At 41.0% G+C, this 25,502-nt stretch overlaps 1 protein-coding gene across 1 annotated transcript; it reads right to left on the minus strand.

Moving 5' to 3' along the window:
• Positions 1-7,221: 7,221 nt before the first annotated feature.
• Positions 7,222-23,714, minus strand: lamp2 (lysosomal-associated membrane protein 2). Its single transcript, XM_063060892.1, has 9 exons — positions 23,560-23,714; positions 18,688-18,803; positions 16,960-17,173; positions 15,067-15,228; positions 11,521-11,714; positions 11,323-11,436; positions 10,763-10,826; positions 10,226-10,396; positions 7,222-8,075 (listed from the first exon to the last, which is right to left on the minus strand). The coding sequence occupies exons 1-9, from the start codon at positions 23,603-23,605 to the stop codon at positions 7,936-7,938; spliced, it is 1,221 nt and encodes a 406-aa protein (XP_062916962.1). The 5' UTR covers positions 23,606-23,714; the 3' UTR covers positions 7,222-7,935.
• Positions 23,715-25,502: the final 1,788 nt, after the last annotated feature.

Consider the following 25,502-nt stretch of genomic DNA (forward strand, 5'->3'; position numbering starts at 1 on the left):
CGGCAGCATCCCACTGTTAACAAGCATTCCACTTTGGCTTCAAGTTAGCTGTAATAGATAATGATGGCAATGTGCAAGAGGGAAGTAGGGAATAAATTATGCCTGGTGATACCCATACCATGGAGTGGCACATTAGTGTAGCAGTTGGCGTAATACTATTTATAGTGTCAGTGATCCAGGTTCAACCCTGCTGTTGTCTGTAAGGAATTTGTATGTTATCCTCATGACCACACCTTCCTCCCTCATTCCAAAGACGTAGATTAGTGAGTTGTGGACATGCTATATTGCCTTGTTAGCGTGACATCACTAGCGGACTGCCATCAGAATAATCCTGTGTTGGTCATTGATGCAAAACAACGTTTCATTGCACGTTTCAATGCAGATGTGCTAAAGCTAATCTGTAATGCTGTAAGGAAAGGGCTAGCCAAAAATCAGTCTGCAATTAAGACCATACAGTGGAGCTAGGAATAAACTAAAAGGACAATCAGTTTGCTGGGTCTGTATTACAGGACTCCCAAACAGGAGGAAAGAAGCAGGCGTGCAAATCACAGAATTTTTTTTTTAAAAACGAAGTGTCTTAACAGATGGAGATTTCAGCTTGGTTTGAAAGACTTGGGTGCATTAACGTCCTGTATTAGAAGGCTGATTTCAAACTGATAAAAACCAGCAAAAGCAGACCACAGCAGATGACCAATGGGAGGCAATCAAAAGTGAATTCAGGGCCAATATATTTCCATAATGGTAAAGGACATGGCTTGTAGGTCTGGTAGCAGAACGTCAGGATAAATTGACGATTGCATGAAGAGAATAGCAGTCTAAGAGCAAAATACTGAATTAAGGAGCTAGAGCACAGGATAAGAGCAGCGGGGAAATATTGCAACAGCATAGAATATTAGATAACCCATAGATGGAGTATGGTGTTCAGTTTTGATGGAGAAGGTGCAGAGGATGCCTGGGGTAAAATGTTTCAGCTACAAGGAGAGACTCAATAGGCTGGGCTTTGAAGAGAACAAGGAGGACTTCAGATATGCTAAATTGCGGGGGGGGGGGACATAATAGACAGTGGAAAGCTTTTAAGCTTAGCAGAGGTATCTGATTATGGCAGTTTGACTTTAGGGTTTGCATAAGGATTAGAGATTAAAAGGGGATTTGAGACTAATTCCACCCAGGCAATTGAACCACCAAGAATGCCTACCATGCTACTCCACGCCCTCACTTCGGGAAGTCTGATCACCAAGCTGTACTTCAACTCCCTGAGTAGAGGCAGAGACTGAAGACTGCAACACCAGTAGTGAGGTCCAAGAAGGTTTGGCCAAGGGAAGCACAGGAGCGCCTACAGGACTGCTTTGAATTGGTGGACTGGACTGTATTCAGGGATTCATCTTTGGATCTGGATGAGTATGCTGCAGTCGTTACCGACTTCATTAAAACCTGTGTGGATGAGTGTGTGCCTACAAAGACTTACTGTACATTCCCAAACCAAAAGCCATGGATGATCCAGGAGGTACATCGTCTGCTGAAGGTTAGATCTCTGGCATTCAAGTCTGGCAACCCAGACCTGTACCAGAAAACCAGGTATGATTTGCGGAGGGCTACTTCAAGGGCGAAGGAACTATTCGTACGAGGTTGGAGGCAATATCAGATGCATGGCAACTATGGCAGACATTACTTCCTACAAAGCAAAACCCAGTAGTATGAATGGCAGCGATGCTTCACTACCAGATGAACTCAATGCCTTCTACGCACGCTTTGAAAGGGAGAACACAACTACAGCTGTGAAGATCCCTACTGCACCTGATGACCCTGTGATCTCCGTCTCAGAGGCCGAAGTTAGACTGTCTTTAAAGAGAGTGAACCCTCGCAAGGCAGAAGGTCCTGATGATTACCTGGTAAGGCTCTGAAAACCTGTGCCAGCCAACTAGCGGGAGCATTCAAGGACATTTTCAACCTCTCACTGCTACGGGCAGAAGTTCCCACTTGCTTTAAAAAGGCAACAATACCAGTGCCAAAGAAGAATAATGTGAGCTGCCTTAACGACTATCGCCTGGTAGCACTCACGTCGACAGTGATGAAATGCTTTGAGAAGTTGGTTATGACCAGACTGAACTCCTGCCTCAGCAAGGACCGGGACCCATTGCAATTTGCCTATCGTCACAATAGGTCAACGGCAGATGCAATCTCAATGGCTCTTCACACGGCTTTAGACCATCTGGACAACACAAACACCTACGTCAGGATACTGTTTATCAACTATAGTTCAGCATTTAATATCATCATTCCTACAATCCTAATTGAGAAGTTGCAGAACCTGGGCCTCTGTACCTCCCTCTGTAATTGGATCCTCAACTTCCTAACCAGAAGACCACAGTCTGTGTGGATTGGTGATAATATAACATAGCACGGACTAGAAAGGCCCAGATGCTGTTTCCATGCTGTAATTGTTATATAACATATCCTCTTCGCTGACTATCAACACTGGCGCACCTCAGGGGTGTGTGCTTAGCCCACTGTTCTACTCTCTGTATACACATGACTGTGTGGCTAGGCATAGCTCAAACATCATCTACAAATTTGCTGACGGTACACCTATTGTCAGTAGAATCTCAGGTGGTGACGGGAGGGTGTACAGGAGTGAGATATGCCAGCTAGTGGAATGGTGCCAAAGCAACAACCTGGCACTCAATGTCAATAAGACAAAAGAGCTGATTGTGGACTTCAGGAAGGGTAAGACAAAGGAACACGTACCAATCCTCATAGAGGGATCAGAAGTAGAGAGAGTGAGCAGCTTCAAGTTCCTGGGTGTCAAGATCTCTGAGGATCTAACCTGGTCCCAACATATTGATGTAGTCATAAAGAAGACAAGACAGCGGCTATACTTTACTAGGCATTTGAAGCGATTTGGCATTTCAACAAATATGCGCAAAAACTTCTATGGTTGCACTACGGAGAGCATTCTGACAGACTGCATCACTCTCTGGTATGGAGGGGCTACTGCACAGGACCGAAAGAAGCTGCAGAAGGTTGTAAATCTAATCAGCTTCATCTTGGGTACTAGCCTACAAAGTATCCAAGACACCTTTAGGAAGCAGTGTCTCAGAAAGGCAGCATCCATTATTAAAGACACCCAGGGCATGCACTTTTCTCACTGTTACCATCAGGCAGGAGATACAGAAGCCTGAAGGCACACACTCAGCGATTCAGGAACAGCTTCTTCCCCTCTGCCATCTGATTCCTAAATGGACTTTGAAGCTTTGGACACTACCTCACTTTTTTTAATATACAGTATCTCTGTTTTTGCACACTTTTTAAAAATAATCTATTCAATATATGTAATTGATTTACTTATTTATGTTTTATTTTATTATTTTTTTTCTCTCTCTGCTAGATTATGTATTGCATTGAACTGTTGCTGCTAAGCCAACAAATTTCATGTCACATGCCAGTGATAATAAACCTGATTCTGAAACCTGGAATTCAGGGGTGGGGGTGGAGGGAAGAAAGTAGACAGGAGAAATAGAGACGCAATAGAGGCATGTAGCCTCAGAATATGTAAACGATTGGATGACCACTTAAGATGTGGTAGAGGTCTGAGCCAGCTATCAAGCCATATGGGCCAAAAAGCCCATATCGGTAATGGTCTGTAGTTATAGCAAGACCCTATACAGCACGACCACCCCAAATCAATGCGATGCTTTTTCCTCTACATGAACCTCATTTGTAAGCATGCTTTGCATATTTAAGTGCTTGTCAAAGGTGACTCAATCACTCTTTGTACATGATTTCCACCATCTTTTCTGATAGCCTGTTTCAGATCAACAAGCTGACAAAAATCCCCTTTGAATTTCCAATTTCTCACCTTAAAACTGCAGACTTAAATAGCTAACCACGGGCAAAGGAGTGATCATCTACCATATGCTACATCAGGATAACCCTCAGCTTCCTTTGTTCAAGAGAAACACTTACTGTGACTAATGTTTTTCAGTCCAGGCAACATCCTTGTGCATTTCCTCCATATTCTTTTTAGTGCATCTTCCCTACTTTTATTCTTCATCTCATTTCCAATAAAAAACAATATTTCAAATGGCGTTAATTACTTGGACCTTCAAATATTAGGAAGAACAAACTCATTTTATTCCTGCTACAAATTTGTCAACAGTCACTGACTTCAACCTATCCCTTGGCAAAGCTCAAAGATGTTTCCCTTGGCAACAGCATAGTCGATCTGTGCTGATCAACTGCCAGGAGTGTTCAGAGATCTTTCACTCTCACCCATCTGCTTCAAGCAGGCTTCAATAATACCAGTGCCTAAGAGAGGAGTGTGGTAACCTGCTTCGGTGTCTATCATCCAGTAGCACTTACATCCATAGTGCTGAAGTGCTTTGAGGGGTTGGTGATGAAATGTATCAACTCCCGCCCGAGAAGCCACTTGGGCCCACTCCAATTTGCCTACTGGCACAACAGGCCACAGCAGGTACCATTTCATTAGTTCTTCACTCAACCCCCGAACACCTGGAGATCAGCAATGCATACATCAGGATGTTCTATAATGACTTTAAAGGGTTACCGTAAGAGGAACCGCTGGCATCTCTTGGGCTGTATTCCCTGGAGTTCAGGAGAATGGGGGTGGTGGGGGGGGAGGGGCAAGAATCTCATAGAAACATTCCAAAGGCCTGAACAAATTAGATATGGCAAAGTTATTTCCCATGGTAGGGGAGTCTACAACAAGAGGGCACGACTTCAGGATTGAAGGACGTCCATTTGGAACTGAGATGCAGAGAAATTACTTTAGTCAGAGGGTGGTAAATCTGTGGAATTTGTTGTCACGAGCAGCTGCGGAAGCCACGTCATTGAGTGCATTTAAGGCAGAGATAGTTTCTTGATTAACCAAGGCATCAAAGGGTATTGGGAGAAGGCAGGGGAGTGTGGATGACTCAATGGACCGAATGACCATCTTCTGCTCCTATACCTTATAGTTTTATGACTGCAGTTCAGCATTCAATATCATCCTCTCAAAGCTAATAAGTGTCAAGACCTTGGCCTCAATATCTCCTTGCACAATTGGATCCTTAATATCCTCTCTTGGAGACAGTATCTCCAGCAGTACAGGTGCTTAGGCCCCTGCTCTACACTTATGACTGAGAGACTAAGCAAAGCTCCAATGCCATATTCAAGTTCACTGCCATAGGCTGTAAAGGTGGTGACGAATCTGAAAATCTGGCTGAGTGGTGACATAACAGACATTTCTAACTCAATGTCAGCAAGACCAAGGAACTTATTATTGACATCAGGAGGAAGCCAGAGGTCCATGAGCCAGTCCTAATTTGGGAATCATAGGTGAAGGTCAGCAACTTTAAATTTCTTGGTGTTAACATTTCAGAGGATCTGTCCTAGGCCCAGAATGTAAGTGCAATGAGGAAAGCATAGCAGTAGCTCCGCTTCCTTCGGAGTTTGCAAAGACATCAAAAAAATTTGCCAAACTTCTATAGATGTATGCTGGAGAGAATATTGCCAGGCTGCATCACAGCCTGATACAGAAACACTAATGTCCTTGAACAGAAATTCCCACAAAAAGTAGTGGATATGGCCCGGACAAAGGGTAAAGCCCTCCACATCATTGAGCACATCTACATGGAGCATTTTAACAGGAAAGCTACATCCATCATCAGTAACCCCCACCAGCCAGGTCATGGTCTCTTCTCACTGCTGCCAAAGGGAAGTGGTACAGGAGCCTCAGGACTCACACCACCAGGTTCAGGAACAGTTATTACCCCTCGATCATCACTCTCGAACCAGAGGGGACAATTTCACTTGACCCTATCACTGATAGGTTCCCTCAACCTATTGCCTCACTTTCAAGGACTGTCCATCTCATGTTTGGTATTATTACTTTTTTCTTATTTCCAGAGTTTGTGGCCTTTTCCATATCGGTTGTTTGTCCTGTTGGTGCAGTCTTTCATTGATTTATTAGTAGGCCTGCAAGAAAATGATGTAACACATGTACCTTAATAAATCTATTTCAAACTTTGAAATAGACTGCCCTTCAGAAACTTAATTATTACTTTTACTAAATCCCCCCATGACTGCTTTCTTACCTCCAGATGACCATTTAACATAACAGAAAAAGCAGCATCTCCCAGTGGACACCCATTTTAATTCCACTTCCCATTCTGAAGTGTTAGTCGATGGCCACCTCTACTGCCCCAATGAGGCCCCATTCAGGTTGGTGGACAAACACCTTATATTTCCTGGGGCTAGCCTCCAACCTAATGGTTGGAACATCAATTTCTCGAACTTCTGGTAATAGGCCCCTGCCTCTCCTTCACCATTCCCTCTGACATCCTCTCCTCCCCCTTCCCTTTCTTCCATGGCCTTCTGTCCTCTCCATTCAGATTCCCCCTTCTCCAATCCTTTATCTGTCACCAATTGACTCCCCAGGTCTCGATTTCACCTCTTACCCAGTTTTACCCATCACCTACTACCTTGAATTTCTTCCTTCCCTCTTCTGACTCATCTTTTTTCTCCAGTCCGGATGAAGGCTCTGTCTGAAATGTCCACCATTTACCTTTTTCTATAGCATTTTGCATGTTGCAAGTATTTAATATACCTGACTGGCCTCCATTTTACCTTAAACATAGCACAGAACTGCAGAAACCCCTGTTCACACTCCCTTCTGCAGCATAGTTTCATATTGAAAGATGTTTTAACTTTTCCTTTGAAGGATGCATGTAATAGCAGTTGAACATTGCAAGACTAAATTTTAAAAAATTCAAACACTGAATAGGCAACATATTGATTTTCCATTTATTGCTCAATACCAATGGCATACAAAGCCAGTTTCTGCATGTGATTTTTGCATCCCAAGATAGAGTACCAAGAAGCAAATGATACTCAATCGCAGGGCAGAGAGTGGTGCGGACAGCCCAATGCATCTGCGGATGTGAACTTTCCTCTATTCAGGATGTTTACAGCAACAGGTGATTAAAAAGGGCCCAAAGGATCATCAGGGACTCCAGCCACTCCAACCACAAACTCTTTCAGCTGCTACTGTTTTGCTAACAGTATTGCAGCATTAAGGCTGGGACCACAGGCTCCAGGATAGTTTCTTTCACCAGGCCAGATTTATCAACACACATCGATCTGATTGTGTATCTGACTGTGCATGTATACAATTTTAGTATTTGGGCAATACTTAATCTCAAACCAAAATAAAACTGTACAAGCTTCATGAGGATTCTTTATTATAAATGCAAGTTGAACTTCACATAAAAATGTACTACAGGAAAAGATTGCAGTTTATCTAAGCTATAATACCAAGATGAAAGCCAAAATGTTCACAATTTCATCATATCTAGTGTGCAGTGAAAAAGCTCCACGTTGCAAAATTAGAGGTCAGTGGTTAACATTAGATAATATTTGCACATGCCAATTAGAACAGACATTACAAACTTGGAAAAGTTTCTACAATTCAAGGCACCTAGCAAATGTCATTAAAATTTTTTTTTTTGCTAAATTCAAACTTATATACACAGACATTATTAACATTTATACATTTTCCACAGTACACCCAAACAAGCTAAATTAGGATTGATTGTACAACATTCAATTTTATTCTTTAGATTGGAAGAAATGTTAGAACCATTGCTGGCAAATATTAGTCATTCAGAAGGTTAATCAGAGGAGTCAGATACAAAGACAGACTTATTGGACTGAACTGTCATTTCCTTGGAGCAATGCCATGAAGTCTAAAGCAAAGCTTCATCCTTCAATGCCAGCAATGTGTTTTCAACATTTCATCTCCAGAAAGTATAGGTGCAAGTTCATCAGCCCCAAAGACTTGGCAAAGGCCTAGTGCAATTTTAAAGTTGAGAGGCAAGGACTTCCACCTACTGAATAGCCATCATGTAATTATATCACTAATTAAATGACAGACCAAATCTAGAGTGTTTGGTATCCAGCATAGCTTTTTCTTCTACCAACTACATAAGCAATTATAACAATTACAATTAAGACAGCTAGACAGGCACCAACTATAATAGGAATAAGAATGCCGTCATCATCCAGAGAACATTCTTCAGCTGTGGATTAAACAGAAACATTAATTACTAGTCATTGCACAAGGAAACAGTTCCTAAGTTGGTGAAAGTTTCATAACTTTTTAAACTGGCTAGAGTATGATGTTTTATTCAGTTGAACTGTCTTGAACAACTGCCAAGTTATTTCTCCCCCATCTATACTTAAAGCAGGATACTATAGACTACCCTTGAAGTAAGGAAAACAATTAGGAAAACTGCTGGCATGAGAGGATATTCAAGACTGAGGGAAATGGGCTTAATAGGAATGCTCCAAATTAGTAAAGTCTTTAATGGGCTGAATGGCTATGAGTCACAAAATGAAAAATATGATGTTGCCTCGAGTTTGTAGTTAAATCTAGAATGCCAATATCTAATCTTTCTGATGCTCCGTTCAACAGAGATTTCCAAATTAGCTGGACTTCTGGCTCAACTACTTGCTGCTAACGGGATCCAAAGTTTCAGCACTTCATTATAAATACCAATGCAGCACAAGTAAACTCAAGATACCAAATGTTATCACATGGCAATAGAAAGGAAAGAGCAAAGACAAATTCTTTACATTTGTTTCATATTTACCAGTTGACAATCAGTCTTAGCATTCACGTTGAACAGGAGTAAAAAGACAGTGACAGGAGACATCTCTCTGCCACAGTGGTGTCAAGAAAACAACCTCTCCCTCAATGTCATAAAAACAAAGGAGCTGGTTAAGGATTACAGGAGGAATGGAGATGGGCTAACCCCCATTGACATCAATGGATCTGGGGTTGAGAGGGTAAACAGCTTCAAGTTCCCTGGCATCCACATCACCGAGGACCTCACGTGGTCTGTACACACCAGCTGTGTGGTGAAAACATAGCATTTATGGTAATACTCTTGGCAGTGTGGAGGATCAAAGGGATCTTGGGGTCCGAGTCCATAGGACACTCGGAGTTGTTATACAGGTTGACAGTGGTTAAGGCGGCATATGGTGCATTGGCCTTCATCAATCGTGGGATAGAGTTTAAGAGCCGAGAGGTAATGTTGCAGCTATATAGGACCCTGGTCAGACTCCACTTGGGAGTACTGTGCTCAGTTCTGCTCGCCTCACTACAAGGCCGTGGAAATCACAGAAAGGTTGCAGAGGAGATTTACAAGGATGTTGCCTGGATTGGGGAGCATGCTTTATGAGAATAGGTTGAGTGAACTTGGCCTTTTCTCCTTGGAGCGACAGAGGATGAGAGGTGACCTGAGAGATGTACAAGATAATGAGAGGCATTGATCATGTGGATAGTCAGAGGCTTTTCCCCAGGGATGAAATGGCTATCACGAGAGGGCATAGTTTTAAGGTGTTTGGAAGTAGGTACAGAGGAAAGGTCAGGGGTAAGTTTTTTTTAAAAAAATATGCAGAGAGTGGCGAGTACATGGAATGGGCTGCTGGTGGCAGTGGTGGAGGCAGAAACGATAGGGTCTTTTAAGAGATTCCTGGATGGATACATGGAGCTTAGAAAAATAGAGGGCTATGGGTAAGCCTAGGTAGTTCTAAGGTAAGGACATGTTCGGCACAGCTTTGTGGGCCAAAGGGCCTGTATTGTGCTGTAGGTTTTCTACTTTTCTATGAAAAAGGTACAGCAGTGCCTCTTTCATCTCAGACGGTTGAGTAAGTTTGATATGGGCCCCAAAATCCCAAGAACTTTCAACAGGGGCACAATTGAGAACATCCTGACTGGCTGCATCACTGCCTGGTATGGCAACTGTACCTCCCTTAATCGCAGGATTCTGCAGACAGTAGTGTAGACAGCCCAGCACATCTGTAGTTGTGAACTTCCCATGATTCGGGACATTTACAAGGACAGGTTGTGTAAAAAGGGCCCATAGGATCACTGGGGACCCAAGCCATCCCAACTGCAATCTAATCCAGCTGCTACCATCTGGGAAGCGGTACCTTGGCATAAAAGTCAGGACCAACAGGCTCTGGGACAGCTTCTTCCACCAGTAAATCAGACTGATGAACTCATGCTGACTTACATTGACCATTCTATTTATTATAAATGACTATGATTGCACATTTATATGGAGATGTAACCCAAAGATTTTTACTCATGCGTGAAGGATGTAAGAAAAATTCAATATCGCAAACAATTGCGCTTACAGTTACTATACACAAAAACACTTACCTCTGGAGAAAACTCCAGACTTCAAGTCAAATGGCTGAATCCACACTTTAAATGCATTAATAACCAATTGGTCAGTCACCCTCAGCCTCTGTTCCCTTTGGCACATGTATGAACTTCCAACAGATGCCTGCCAGTATCTCAGGCTACTATTGCTTCTGTGAAGTGGGATTGCTGGAAAAGAGAAGTGGACCTACTCAATTCAAAAGAATTCAAAATTTAAAACCAATTCCAAATTAAAGTTTTATTCAAGACCCAAATTTAAACATAACCAAATGGGTGGTTGAGCATGGGTACTTGCCTCAAATAGCTTCCCAGTACTTCTGCCTAACCTCTAAATAGAATCATATGCAACACCACTTATAGCAAGAATGCCCAAGATCAGGTAACAGTTATGTAAAGAACATTTTAGTTCAATAACCTCTCAGTTGAAAGAAATTTCATCTTAGTCACCTTTCCCATTAAGATGAAATATCTTGGATGGTTAAGCTGATAACCTTGCCAAGCTTACCTTCAACTACTGCAATAGACAATACTTACTTGAACCATTTACAACCAGGCTTATATTAGCTTTCACCTCCTTTAAGAAGAACTTTGATTGCTCCTGCAACAAAATATTACACAAGTATGCAAAAATGCTGAAATGTTTCAGGATATTATAATCAAAGGATATTAAGACACCATAATAGACCTAGAAAATTTTAGTATCAAAAGATTACGCTACAACTAAATTGCAGGTATTAATGTATCAAATTTCCCCAAGCTAAGGAAGACGATAGTTGTTATTTCCAATTGCAGTTTGACAGATGGAGGTACTACGCATGAATAACAGGTTATAATGCTGAACCATGGTTAACTTTCCAAACTAAAGGTAATTTTCCCTAAACATATACTGAAACTATACTTAAATGAAACTTCACACATTTTCCCCCATCCCTTTTAATTCCCAAAATGTGAATCACTAGTCCATTGTTTTAACTTGAGCTACTGCCAAGTCTTGCTAATTGTTGAGCCCTAGAAAAGTCTGATCAATATAGTCTGATCTAGAACAAGCCATCTTGCATTGGTCTGTGTTCCCCTGAATGAAGGTGAATGCTTACCACAACAAAATGAAATAGAATTGTTGTGTTTATATCTTCCAGCACAAGAGCAGCATCTTGATCCCCACAGTGCCCACTTGCTGTAGAATTCGAATCAACATTAATCACTCGTGTCTGAAATGGGTTGGATAATAGAAGGGAGAAGTTATTTGCTTGTAACGCAAAAAAAAATATTAAAAATGCAAAACAAAAAAATACCTGGTTATCATCTGTATAGGTAAGATTCAGCTGCAGTGCCATATTGGCAAGGAGACAAAAATTGCTGCCATTTTTGAGTGTGTAGTTGCCCACTGTGGGCAGTGATGGTGGTAATGTAGTTGGGGTCATGGTTGAGGTTGTCCATGTTGTGGGAGGTGACGTAGTGGTGAGAATATCCGCCTTACAGATAGATTCTGTAAAAAAAAGGAAAAAATATTCTCACTGAAATATGAAATTGGGTAGTTCAGTCAATAAGTTGTTCACCATATAGCTCATCTTGAGGTCCACTTGGTTGAAAACAAAAACTCACCTACATATGGTTGGGTTCAGTTACCCTGTAATGCTATCTAGACTGAACTAGATGCACAACAGGCTGATAGCACATGTGAGCTCAAGGATGAAGCTAAACATTGAGTAAGAATTGAGGACCTGCATTAATATCAAGTATTTCATCCTGATTTTAGCCATTGACCTGAATTAGACATCTCATTGGGTCACATCAATCATGGATCACCAACTCTAAAAGCAGGTCATCCTATCCTTTCTGTTCAAGTATCATATACTGAAAAAAAAATCATGAAGCTCTTAAATTCACTATTTTAAACTAGACCGTGGCAAGAATTTCAAACAGACCTTTAAGTAAAAAAAAATTGAAATGTACAACATCCAGCGCAGTTGAAATGCAATACAGAAGTTATTAATTTTGAGAAATCATTGGCTAGAGTGACCATATTTCAGAAGACGCTGGTGGGAGCTGTGTACAGGCCACCTAACAGTAGTAGTGAGGTCAGAGATGGTATTAAACAGGAAATTAGAAATGTGTGCAATAAAGGAACAGCAGTTATAATGGGTGACTTCAATCTACATGTAGATTGGGTGAACCAAATTGGTAAAGGTGCTGAGGAAGAGGATTTCTTGGAATGTATGCGGGATAGTTTTTTGAACCAACATGTCGAGGAACCAACTAGAGAGCAGGCTATTCTGGACTGGGTTTTGAGCAATGAGGAAGGGTTAATTAGCAATCTTGTCGTGAGAGGCCCCTTGGGTAAGAGTGACCATAATATGGTGGAATTCTTCATTAAGATGGAGAGTGACATAGTTAATTCAGAAACAAAGGTTCTGAACTTAAAGAGGGGTAATTTTGAAGGTATGAGATGTGAATTAGCTAAGATAGACTGGCAAATGACACTTAAAGGATTGATGGTGGATATGCAATGGCAAGCATTTAAAGGTTGCATGGATGAACTACAACAATTGTTCATCCCAGTCTGGCAAAAGAATAAATCAAGGAAGGTAGTGTACCCGTGGCTGACAAGAGAAATCAGGGATAGTATCAATTCCAAAGAAGCATACAAATTAGCCAGAGAAAGTGGCTCACCTGAGGACTGGGAGAAATTCGGAGTTCAGCAGAGGAGGACAAAGGGCTTAATTAGGAAGGGGAAAAAAAGATTATGAGAGAAAACTGGCAGGGAACATAAAAACTGACTGTAAAAGCTTTTATAGATATGTAAAAAGGAAAAGACTGGTAAAGACAAATGTAGGTCCCCTACAGACAAACAGGTGAATTGATTATGGGGAGCAAGGACATGGCGGTCCAATTGAATAATTACTTTGGTTCTGTCTTCACTAAGGAGGACATAAATAATCTTCCAGAAATAGTAGGGGACAGAGGGTCCAGTGAGATGGAGGAACTGAGCGAAATACATGTTAGTAGGGAAGTGGTGTTAGGTAAATTGAAGGGATTGAAGGCAGATAAATCCCCAGGGCCAGATGGTCTGCATCCCAGAGTGCTTAAGGAAGTAGCCCAAGAAATAGTGGATGCATTAGTGATAATTTTTCAAAACTCGTTAGATTCTGGATTAGTTCCTGAGGATTGGAGGGTGGCTAATGTAACCCCACTTTTTAAAAAAGGGAGAGAGAAGCCAGGGAATTATAGACCGGTTAGCCTAACGTCAGTGGTGGGGAAACTGCTGGAGTCAGTTATCAAAGATGTGATAACAGCACATTTGGAAAGCGGTGAAATCATCGGACAAAGTCAGCATGGATTTGTGAAAGGAAAATCATGTCTGACGAATCTCATAGAATTTTTTGAGGATATAACTAGTAGAGTGGATAGGGGAGAACCAGTGGATGTGGTATATTTGGATTTTCAAAAGGCTTTTGACAAGGTCCCACACAGGAGATTAGTGTGCAAACTTAAAGCACACGGTATTGGGGGTAAGGTATTGAAATGGATGGAGAATTGGTTAGCAGACAGGAAGCAAAGAGTGGGAATAAACGGGACCTTTTCAGAATGGCAGGCGGTGACTAGTGGGGTACCGCAAGGCTCAGTGCTGGGACCCCAGTTGTTGACAATATATATTAATGACTTGGATGAGGGAATTAAATGCAGCATCTCCAAGTTTGCGGATGACACGAAGCTGGGTGGCAGTGTTAGCTGTGAGGAAGATGCTAAGAGGATGCAGAGTGACTTGGATAGGTTGGGTGAGTGGACAAATTCATGGCAGATGCAATTTAATGTGGATAAATGTGAAGTTATCCACTTTGGTGGAAAAAATAGGAAAACAGATTATTATCTGAATGGTGGCTGATTAGGAAAAGGAGAGGTGCAACGAGACCTGGGTGTCATTATACACCAGTCATTGAAAGTGGGCATGCAGGTACAGCAGGCCATGAAAAAGGCGAATGGTATGCTGGCATTTATAGCGAGAGGATTCGAGTACAGGAGCAGGGAGGTACTACTGCAGTTGTACAAGGCCTTGGTGAGACCACACCTGGAGTATTGTGTGCAGTTTTGGTCCCCTAATCTGAGGAAAGACATCCTTGCCATAGAGGGAGTACAAAGAAGGTTCACCAGATTGATTCCTGGGATGGCAGGACTTTCATATGAAGAAAGACTAGATGAACTGGGCTTGTACTCGTTGGAATTTAGAAGATTGAGGGGGGATCTGATTGAAACGTATAAAATCCTAAAGGGATTGGACAGGCTAGATGCAGGAAGATTGTTCCCGATGTTGGGGAAGTCCAGAACGAGGGGTCACAGTTTGAGGATAAAGGGGAAGCCTTTTAGGACCGAGATTAGGAAGAACTTTTTCCACACAGAGAGTGGTGAATCTGTGGAATTCTCTGCCACAGGAAACAGTTGAGGCCAGTTCATTGGCTATATTTAAGAGGGAGTTAGATATGGCCCTTGTGGCTACGGGGATCAGGGGGTATGGGGGGGGGAAGAAGGCTGGGGCGGGGTTCTGAGTTGGATGATCAGCCATGAACATAATAAATGGCGGTGCAGGCTCGAAGGGCCGAATGTCCTACTCCTGCACCTATTTTCTATGTTTCTATATTCACTTTGGAACCTAATGTGCCTAGGTAACAAAGTGGGAGGCAGGATGAAATGGGCAACTAATGGCTAAGATTCTATTTTTAGGTGTCAACTTAAATCAGTGCCACAGCAGATTCTTCAGCCATTGTAAACATTAAAAACAGAACTGAAATCCACCGTCGTTACATAAAAGGCAACCAAAATAACAATTAAATGGGGCATCTCACCATTTTTGCTAATTGTTCCATTCTCCACAAAGGCTTGAATACTGACATCATAAAAAACCATGATTACGTCTTTTTTTGCAATAGCTTTAGCACTTTTACATGTGTATATAGTGTTGAGCAGTGCCTTTTCCATTAGGGAATCCACAGAAACTTCTTTTACACCTGTAGAGATGGAACAAAGTGGAGGTAATGAAATGCATTGAAAATGGATATGTATTAGCTCAGTATTTATGGACCGAAAAATACATGCACCCTGTATTAATCACAGCAAGTAAAGATCAAACATTCTCTGAACAGCAAGAACCTCAAGGAATAAAAGGATAAAAAGGAATGGCATGACCACTTCATGGAACCCTCCTTGATAACAAATGCTCAAGCAAATAATCCTCTGAATTCCTGTAGTACAATTCAGCCTTACGACAATGGTCATGTGCCAACTCACACCTTCATTTTACAAAGCTAGGCTTCCAGGCTTAAGTAAACTTCAAAATGTAATTGCTCCATTATGCATGAGATTAATTTAAGGAAGCTGTGTGCCAGGTATAACCACACACCTTGAAAGTAATAGTGAATTAAAAAGTTACCAAATCTTAGTATGTCACTTGTCAAAATGTAGCCAAGGTACACTTCACAGAAAGGAAACTTCTGATTTCCTCAAGTATACCCTGTAGGCAAAATGCCATGCAGACTGTATTAGTTTGACTGGTTGGCCAAGATAACTGCCTTCGCCCATCTCTTCTTTCCCCCCCCCCCCCATATTGCTCCTAGATCAGATCAAATTATGGAATATGGGCTTGATTTGATGAAAGATGTTGTTTCAATGCTCCAATATGATCACTGAGGAAAACATTAATGTAGCCAGGAAGCTTAAAAGATAGTAGTGGAGTAAAAAGAAAATTGTAGACACAAGGATTGAAAGAATTAGTAAGTAGCAACAAATGGCCAAAGGATGTATAAAAAATGCATTAGCAAGTGATTACAAATTTCAACTAAGCAACGGTAACATATGCACTTCCCATTGAGAAAACCACAGGAATTAAAATGGGAAGTGAAGAAATAACTGACGTACTAAGGGGTAGCAGTTCACTGCAATACAAAAATATACAAATTACAATAAGATTAAATTAACAAAGTAATTCAAACAGAGCAAAAAAGTGTAAGTGGGTTCACTGTTCATTTAGAAATGTATGGCAGAGGGGAACTAGTTGTTCCTAAATCATTGAGCCTGTGGCTTCAGACTCCTGTACCACCTCCTGCACGGTAGCAATGAGAAGAGAGCATGTCCTGGTTGATGGGGGTCCTTAATGACAGCTATCGAGTTTTTGAGGCATTGTCTTTTGAAGATGTCCTCAACGCTGGGACATGGAGTTAGTAACACTTGTCAGCAACACTTGTCAGCTTATTTTGATCTTGTGCAGTGGCCCCTCCATATCAGTGATGCAATCAGTTAGAATGTTCTCCATGGTACATCAGTAGAAACTTGCATTGAGGCAGCTCACACTGCCCTTCTTAGGCATAAATATATCCAATGACAGTAAGTTAAAGCAACTAAATTCTTAAAACCATAAATTCCTTAGAGCAATATTCCCCATCTGTGTCCCAAAGAGCCACAAAAATAACAGATGTATCAGTGCAAAGGCAACAACTATGTGAGATACAAAGCATATAGCATTTTCAGATAATCAAACTAAACCAATGGAAATTGCCCTAATCCTGGAGTAGGATTGTGTCTACATTTTGTATATTTTAAAATTGCCATTTACCTACTAATGTCAAACTTTGAGATGGTTAGGCAACAGATTGCCAAATTTGCTCTCCTGGTCAGCTGGTTAGGAACATTATTGCTAAACTTATTGTTCAACCCACTATACAAAGTAAAAATAAAAATCATACTTTTGTTTATCGCTCCAGGAAACAGTGTAGCATCACTGGTGTTGTATGTGAAAGTCAACACATCTCCTCTGAATGCTCCAGCAGAATGGGAGAAATTTAAACTCAAAGACTGACCAGATCCAAAGTTCAATTTTAACAAAGGAGCTGAATTATTTCCACCACAGACACTTCCATTTGATGATAATGTATCAGGCAGTTGAAATGTCGCATTTTCCTAAATGAAGTAGACAAAGATTATTATATAAGGCATGTTGATGCTAGAATGATTATCCCTGCAATAGCTCAGTTGGACCATCAATAAGCCAAGTAACCCAAGCTCCTTTCAATGACACATGGGAACCAACTCCACACCTATAACTAGGGTTAACAGTATCACTTGCAAATTCTTAGAAAAATGGAAATTAAGACATTTATAACAGTTAATAACTTGGCAATGACCAGACGAATCAATTTTCAGCTCAACCACCACCCATCCTGAATATTGGTTCTGAATAAAACAAATCAAAAGGTCAAAGGTTCATTTTGTCAAAACATTTATGAACAACTAATCTGTTATCTCCAGATAGCCACAAGATACAGAAAAACCATGGGAGTTGTTGAAAAGAAATGCCATCACTCCCCAGACACAGAAAAGCAAACCTTACAAACCCTAAAACCAGCCCCCAGTCTCGCAAAAAAGGATAAATAACCAGATAAATATCTAAGCATTGTACATCAAGTGCCTAGTGTTGAATGTTAACCAATGAGCTAATTGAATAACAGAATGCATTTGCAGACAATTGCAGTAATTTTAAAATTTGATACATTGAAAGCAGTGTAAATATGAATTATTTTCAATTAAATTAAAAGCGATAGCTGTTTTATCACCTACAGCTCCATGCCAAACAGGACTGATCCCAATGATTTGCAGACCTGGATACTTTAAATAGCACAAATTCAAATTGATCTAGAAATTGAGTCTGTAGGGTGTTCATTCATAGTACACCCATTCTCCACAAGAACAATGTACCCAGGATGGATCCAAAATGTATATGGAGTGTCCAGTTACATTAACTGAGCAAAGCAGCCTCCATTTAATGAAAAAATACAAAACAGATTTTTACAGATAACTAATTTCTTGTGATAAATTGAAACTTGACTGGTACTTAGACAATGATTTCAAAAGATCTTTAAATATGGTAATTTCAAGCATTACATGACTGCTTGGATAATAATGCAACTAACCAAAGCAAATACCTTGTTTCATTGAACAATTTGTTCAAGTCAAATCTATATAACTATTCTTAACAATTACTCAATTGCCACATTTCCAAGAAAACTGGTACCCAGTACCCACTCCCTGCAGCTCAATAGCTACTGTAGATAACTTAATACCGATAAATGACTTGCAGCAAGGAGTTGTTTCACTAATGATTATGCTAACTGCATTATGGTATCCAGTTCAACAAGAAATAAGGGAAAGCAAATGTTGTTTCTTTTTTATTTTTTTGTAATTTATTAAATGTTGTTTCTTTTTTTAAAGAATATTTAACTAATTTTTGTCTAGAGACTATTACAATCAAGCTCAATATTTTTGCTGACAAAAATCTAAACTGCAAGCAAATAGGAGTCAAATTTCCACTCAAACCTTGTAACCCACCCAGAAACTAAGGACTTGAAAATCAACCGCAGGAGCTGAAATTGCTCCAATCTTGCTGTTGCGATCACACAGGGAGTTAAGTGACTTACCATTGTTTTATTTCCTTCATAACGGACAGTGAAGTTGACTGATAGAACAGCATATATACAGGTTCTATTATCCTTGTCATGGACTTCAATCTTCACTGCTTCAGCCAGCAAAACTCCTGAAAATAAGAAGTACTATATTGTTCATTGAGTTACCTTGCAATAAACATTCAAGGTCAGTCAATCTGCAAACTCACATTGTGGATTTTTTTTTAAAAAAAAAGGTACCAAGGATATTTGCAGAGGTACCTTTGAGCCTAAACTTCACAAAATATTGTCCAGTCTGATTTGGATATTCAAGATCTACAGCAACAATAGATGTCAGGTCCTTCAGCAGTTTATGGATTAGGATTCTCAAGTGGATTGGCGTCCCCATAATGGCAATGATCAGCCCATTCAAACGAATTTCATTTAGTCGTCTTTTTAAGTGACATGATCAATGACTCCTCATCCATCCTTTGATCTGACGTGCAAGTTACCTACTTGAAAGCTACAGCACACTGCAGACACCCATTTCGTAATAACCACTTGTCTTGGCATTACCAACCAAACTTAGGCAAATACATCACAACTTCACAATTCAAAGCAAAGTTACAGATCTGGTATTTTACAACTGTCACGTGACCAGCAACAATGAATATAGAATCGAGACAGGTTTTATAAAAAACATTAAACTCTGCTCAAAAATAGCGAGATGTATTTAAACGACTAACTTAACTGGAAGTTAACTGCTATATGGCAACTCTGGAACAGTTCTTAAAAAGGTAAATGCAAAAACAGTTCTTAAAGTGGTAAATTCGAACACAGTTCTTAAAGTGGTAAACTCGAAAGTCCAAGAGATTTATACAGTCAATTAGGAGAGACTTTCCTGAAGTAAAGTATTCCTCGAAGACATCACGTTACTGCTGATCCCAGCCGGAACCTGCCTTGTCAGGTTTCACAACGACGGAAATAAAACGGTTTAAGGGAACTGAACTCTTCCTCTGGAGAATAGACACTGCACTATCCTTCCTACTTTAACAGGGGATATCTCCGTTGCAGGTCACTCTTTCTTAAATGAAGATTCAATAAAGGTCGATCCTCTCCAAAACCACCAAACGATATCAACTTTACTCGACTCGGCAAGTTCCTGTACTTTAGTAAGGTCTTCACTCTCCAATAGAAAGTAGAACTCCACTTTAAAACGAAACTGCGTCATAAGACGAATACCCAGCAATACGGAATAACTCACACAAAACTAAGCTGAAAATGAACTACGTCACATCAGGGATCTCCTTTAGATACCTGTTGAGAACAGGTCATCATGTGACCTCACTGGCAGGAAACTTGCATCATGTGACCACAAGACGATTACATCATGCTCACAGGACACTCATGGTCATGAAACAGTCACAAGATACCCATGAGGTACATAACACAATAGCGTTCTTCCAAACTTGGAAAAGGGAGGAGGACAACCTAAGTGCCCACCCTATATTACCCAACCTGCAGCAAGAACACGGAGTGAAGTGACATTAAAAAAGGGTCGATCTTTACAATGAAGAAATTTCTGAACCTCAACTTGCAAATGAACACAATCTGAAATTTTAAGGAATGCATGACTAGTTCTCAAAGATACAGGCACCAAGATAAATTACACATTTAAACCCGTTTTGCCACCATACTCGGCCAATCAGGCATTACATCATCAAAATGGGTCCATTTTGCCAAAACTGATTACACTAGTTTACTTTTTTCTCCCCTTTCCTCACCCGAAGTATATGTTTGCTCGTATTTAACCATTCCCATCATACTAGCCCTCCACACTGCAGTCAAAATGCCACATGGGCCTTAGATGGTTAGCATGAACAACTCAAAACACTAATGCTTTAGGGGCTCTGGTCTCCTCCCATAACAAAAAATGAAAGCTGTTACATTAATAGGCCATTGTAAAGACTTCCAGTATTTTGAATAGGATAGGGAAATGAATGGGAATGTGGACAAAAAATAGTATTTATGGACAGTGTTAATACATGCTATTTAATAGGTTCTTATAGCCAGGGGTGGTAGTGGTGATAAGCTCCCACTACCTATTAAATGCTCCTAATAGCATGCATCTCAAATAACTTGTGACAACCAAGTCTAGCTCCTGGCCTTCACATGTGGCTTTGCTAGTAAACCCAGCAAAACATTTTACACTGAAGAGAACAAGGGGCAAAGGCTGATTACTGGTGCCTTAAAGCCAATCGCTTTGTGCAGATGGAGCTCAACAGCTGTGATTGGTAACTCACCTAGAAGGAAACTCTGATCTCAAACCTCTGTTGCCTTGCGGCTATAGCCACTCACGGGGAAGGCTTCTGGATAAAATCCCAAGGGAAAAATCCAGAGCTGGAATGCCCAAGCCAGTCCTACGTTGAGTTCAACACTGACCGTCAATTCCTGTAACACCATCTGTGCCAGTCCCTGCCATTCCAATGGATTCATCAGCTGTGTGGAGAGGGGGAGCCTGCTACATGTGCAACAGTTTGCTCTCCATATCATACTCCCTTGCTTGTATGCCACAGACAGCTGGGACATAACAGTTATTGTCAACACCGACCAGAGGGCCCCACCTCGCTTAGTAATTTCTTGATGATTGGCACAGACTCAGTGTGCTGAAGGACATTTCTTTTCCAGATGAACATAGCCCTAACTCAAAGCAAACACTTAAAAATATTACACAAGTAAAAGTTAAACTGACTGTTCTCTTTAGATCTTTGCAGAATCCCCATTTGCAATCAATGGAGAAATCCTGTGTCAGATCCTTCTGAGAATATCACTGGCAAACTGGCACATGACTATGCCAGCACGGCCAGACTTCATGCAGACTCCAGCAAAGAGAACAAACCAGATTCAACTCTCCAAATGCAACTGGGAATCTAGTGTCACCATTGACATAACCAGCATTCAAATGCAAGAAAATGTAGCACATGTCACTTGCTAAATGGTGACAGTCACGTGCCTTTAAAAGCCAATTACACACCAAATTAGTGTCAATACTATGTATTCCTGAAATGTAACAAGCATCCAGATTAACTCAATTTATCATGTTTAACAATCCCACTGGTGGGACACTTGTACTGACCTGAGATTATGATAGTTTCTATAGCAAATTAGCTAGTTAAAATGCCAGGTTAACAATTAACTATCACATGTGGTACTGTTCCAAAATTATAGAGCTTTACTGGACTCTGCTAATGTTGCAGATGTAAACTGAAAGCAGATTAAAAATCAAAAGTGATCAAAAATTACAGTCCAGAAATGACACGTGACCTAAGAAACACTGATGAATCCAAAACAATGACATGTTTATTGCAACACAATGAACACAGACAAAAGCTATGCCAGGAATAAGAACTTCAATACAAACAATTGAAACTGCATCTCCACTAGTCACACATTCTGAAGAGGTGTTGATCACTAAATATAGTTCGTACAAATTATATTTCAAATTCAAAGCACATTTGCCTCATGCCAGAAGTCAGATAGCCCCTGAACACATTACAGAAAAATCACTACCAATTAATCTGATAGGAAGCAAACATTTATCAGTCTACTTGAAATATCTTCAAATTACATCAATAGACTAAATTCACTGAAGCTTAACAGAATCCACAAGCTTGCTTTATAACAGGCCTTGGTAATAGGAATCAAAGCATTGTAATTCAATACACTTGCTCATTTAATTATAAATCAAAAACTCGTACTCATGGGACACACTTTGTTAGAGCCTGAAGACCCACACACCATGATTCAGTTTCTTCCCCTCTGCCATCAGATTTCCATGAAGACTACTTTTGCACTATTGTACTTTTTTGTAATTTATAGCAATTTTATCTTTGCACTGTACTGCTGTGCAAAAATAAACTTCACCCACGATGAATTATAAGGCTGACCTTGATTCTTAAAATACACAACTTTCAAAAATTCATCATTTCTCTTTGTCGATATGGTGTTAAGGCATTCCACGATTTCTAGCAATTTTAACTTAAGGTTAATTGCAAATGCCAGTTGCCCAAATTTAAACAAATAGGAAATATGCCAAAATGGGAAATCTCCCTATGCCAAAATCCCCAACACAGACTACTACTAATGAGTTTACACCATTATCTTTCTCACCAAAGCTAAGAAAACAAATGCCAGAGCCTCAGATTTTTTATATGATTTAAGAATCAGGACAATCCTAGGTGGAATTGAGCAAATTTGATCTATAAACTCAAGAAATTCTGCAGATACTGTTAATCCGGAGCAACAATCAATCTGCTGGAGGTACTCAGCAGATCAGGGGGCATCTATGGAGAGAAACAACCAGTTTAATCTATTTCCTTTCGAAAATCATAGCAAAAAGTCACAATATTCTGCCAAACAAAGTCTAACATAAAAAGTAGTACGAAGAGATACAAGAATAAAAGCAAGGACCGTCAGGGCGTATCCAAGGCGTCCAGTTTGTCAAACTTAGTCCAGATTTGGGGCTCATTAACTTTTCTGTTTGCCGTAGATACAGCAATTGAGTAATAAAATTGCAGATGGAAGAGATAATGACAAATAAGCGCCCATCACCGAAGCACTAGAACCGAGACAGACAAGTCAGTGCTGGAAATACCAAATATTCGAAGGATCATGTCCACGTTACTGATCTCAAGATTTCTAACCGTACATCGCCTACCACTACGAAAGAGATGGTAAAGAATGGAAACCTAGACGAAGAGATCACGTCAACCAGACTAGACAAATAAACTTGAAGACAAACGTCAGGCCTATGTTTGTCTCAGGACGCGAGCGATGGCGTCAGGCTTTCCCCTCAGGGTAGCCGACCATGACAACCCCCGAGCGGATGAAAGAGAAGCAGTCTCTCACCTGAAAGGAGGAAAATTGCGAGCTGGTACATAGCACGTCCCCCCATGGCCACCGCCGAACCGCCAACACACCTCGCCCGGAGCCCTCAGCGCCTCAACTACAGCAGCGCAGGACTGCACGTGATCAATGAGCGCACCGATATCCTCGACCAATCAGTTTCCGGCGCAGCGCGGAACTAGGCAGGATAACCAATCAGCTGTGGATGCTTCTTCGAGCATTTCTCACTTGACCAATAGAGAAGCGAAAGAGTCTCAGAGATGATCGGTGTAGAAGTCCACCGATTGTGGTTAACGAACCAATGAATCACGAGAACTTATTCCATCATCCAATCATACGACGATGTCTTGACTAAAGCAGTCACGCGCTCTTCTAGGAAGCAGGTATTTTCAACAAACTGGAGTCAGAAATCCTTACATTTACAATGTTGTGACCTAAGCAATCTTTCAAAACAATTTAAAATCTCTAATAAATTTCGGAGCGCTGAAACAAGTGGTCTTTCATTGGTATCGCGGTGATAGATGCGATGGTCTTAACCTTCAGCGAAATGAAATACAAACAGCGGCAATGGTGCTGGGTGCCTTGTTTTCTGTTCGCACTGTTACCTGCTGTGTTGGCAACATTAATTTGATCACGAGTTAGGATACTGAGCTGATTTATAGCTGCATGTGACGTACCTTATTAATGCTTCCCGCAAATAGCGAAAACGTTGTAACAATTATAAAGACAAATCCAATTTCAAATCATTTGAATACTAAAATATACAAATCTTCTGGTTCCTACGTGAAGAATTCTCGAGTAGAACTGCTGAGACAAAGATTCAGCCTTACAAACAAATGATTTGAAATAATCCTCGGGAGTGTGTTATTCTTAATCAGTTATTCAGTGTGATTTCTAGGGGGATTGAATTCAATTATGTAGGAGTCTCGAACACGTTGGGAGATAAATAAAAAAGGGTGATGTCGAAGTGAAATGCACCCATAATTCGGGATTGAGCAGCATGCGGATTATAAATACAAAACTAATTTCAAATCATTTGAATTCCAAGATAGACGAACCATACTCGGAATATTGTGTGGAGTTTTGGTTGCTGTGCTTACAGGAAGGATACGGTTGTGCCGAAGAGAATACAGAGGAAATTCACCAGGGCGTTGCCGGGACTGAATGATTTGAGTGATCAGACTTTGGTTAGATAGGCTTGGGGGGGGGGGGAGGGTGACTATAGTGACTATATTTCTTTATATAAAATAAAAGTACAGAGAGTAGGTGATCAAATACTTTATTTTTCATGGTACCTGTACTGATATTGAAAAGGGAACATAGGTTTAAGATGAGAGGAAGAGTTTTCAAGGGAACCTAAGGGTGATTTACACACAGTTCATCCATCGTCTTCGTCGATGAAACCTTGACACCATTGATGGTGTCGAGACTAGCGCTTGATTTGGATTTAAGTGAGGGAGAGTTGCGCAGTGTCAGCCTCACTCTCTCTTTCCAATTCCCATCTGGATCCAGTGGCAAGACAGAGTCTAGACGGCTGGAGATGGGACTAGGCGCAGTGGATGACCAGGACGTCTTCTGTGTCTTGTCCTGTGCTACACGTTCCACGACGCTTGCAGAGACCGCCTTCTTGACCGTTGGACCTTCCATTGGTCTCGTCCGCTCAATCTGCCGGAGTCTGTCTTCACATGCTGGGATAGACAACTATCTCACCGAGAGTTTGAGACCCGTCGGCTACCCTCACCTATTGCCCGGGGTGTGGCCGCTGTCGCATGCAAACAGCTACAGGGAGCCACAGGTGAGAGCTGAGTGCCAGGTGGGGACCAAAGGTGGACTAACCGCCTTGAAAAGGACGCGACATGTTCCCCCACCAGAGGTGCTACCCCTCCCTGACACCCCATACACTCCTTATTACACACAGTAGTTGATATATGAAGCTCATTTCCAGA

This window comes from Mobula hypostoma, chromosome 10 (genome assembly GCF_963921235.1).
Source record: "Mobula hypostoma chromosome 10, sMobHyp1.1, whole genome shotgun sequence".
Taxonomy (NCBI): Eukaryota; Metazoa; Chordata; class Chondrichthyes; order Myliobatiformes; family Myliobatidae; genus Mobula; species Mobula hypostoma.

Bases quoted from the DNA above. Each gene is read 5' to 3' on its own strand.
- lamp2 (XM_063060892.1), bottom strand. From the start codon at position 23,605: ATGGGGGGACGTGCTATGTACCAGCTCGCAATTTTCCTCCTTTCAG. The intron at 15,229-16,959 runs GTATGATTTTTA...CCATCTCTACAG, and splicing joins TCCTGGAGCGATAAACAAAA to GTGTAAAAGAAGTTTCTGTG. The intron at 10,827-11,322 runs GTAAGCATTCAC...ATTTTGTTGCAG, and splicing joins TTCTATTTCATTTTGTTGTG to GAGCAATCAAAGTTCTTCTT.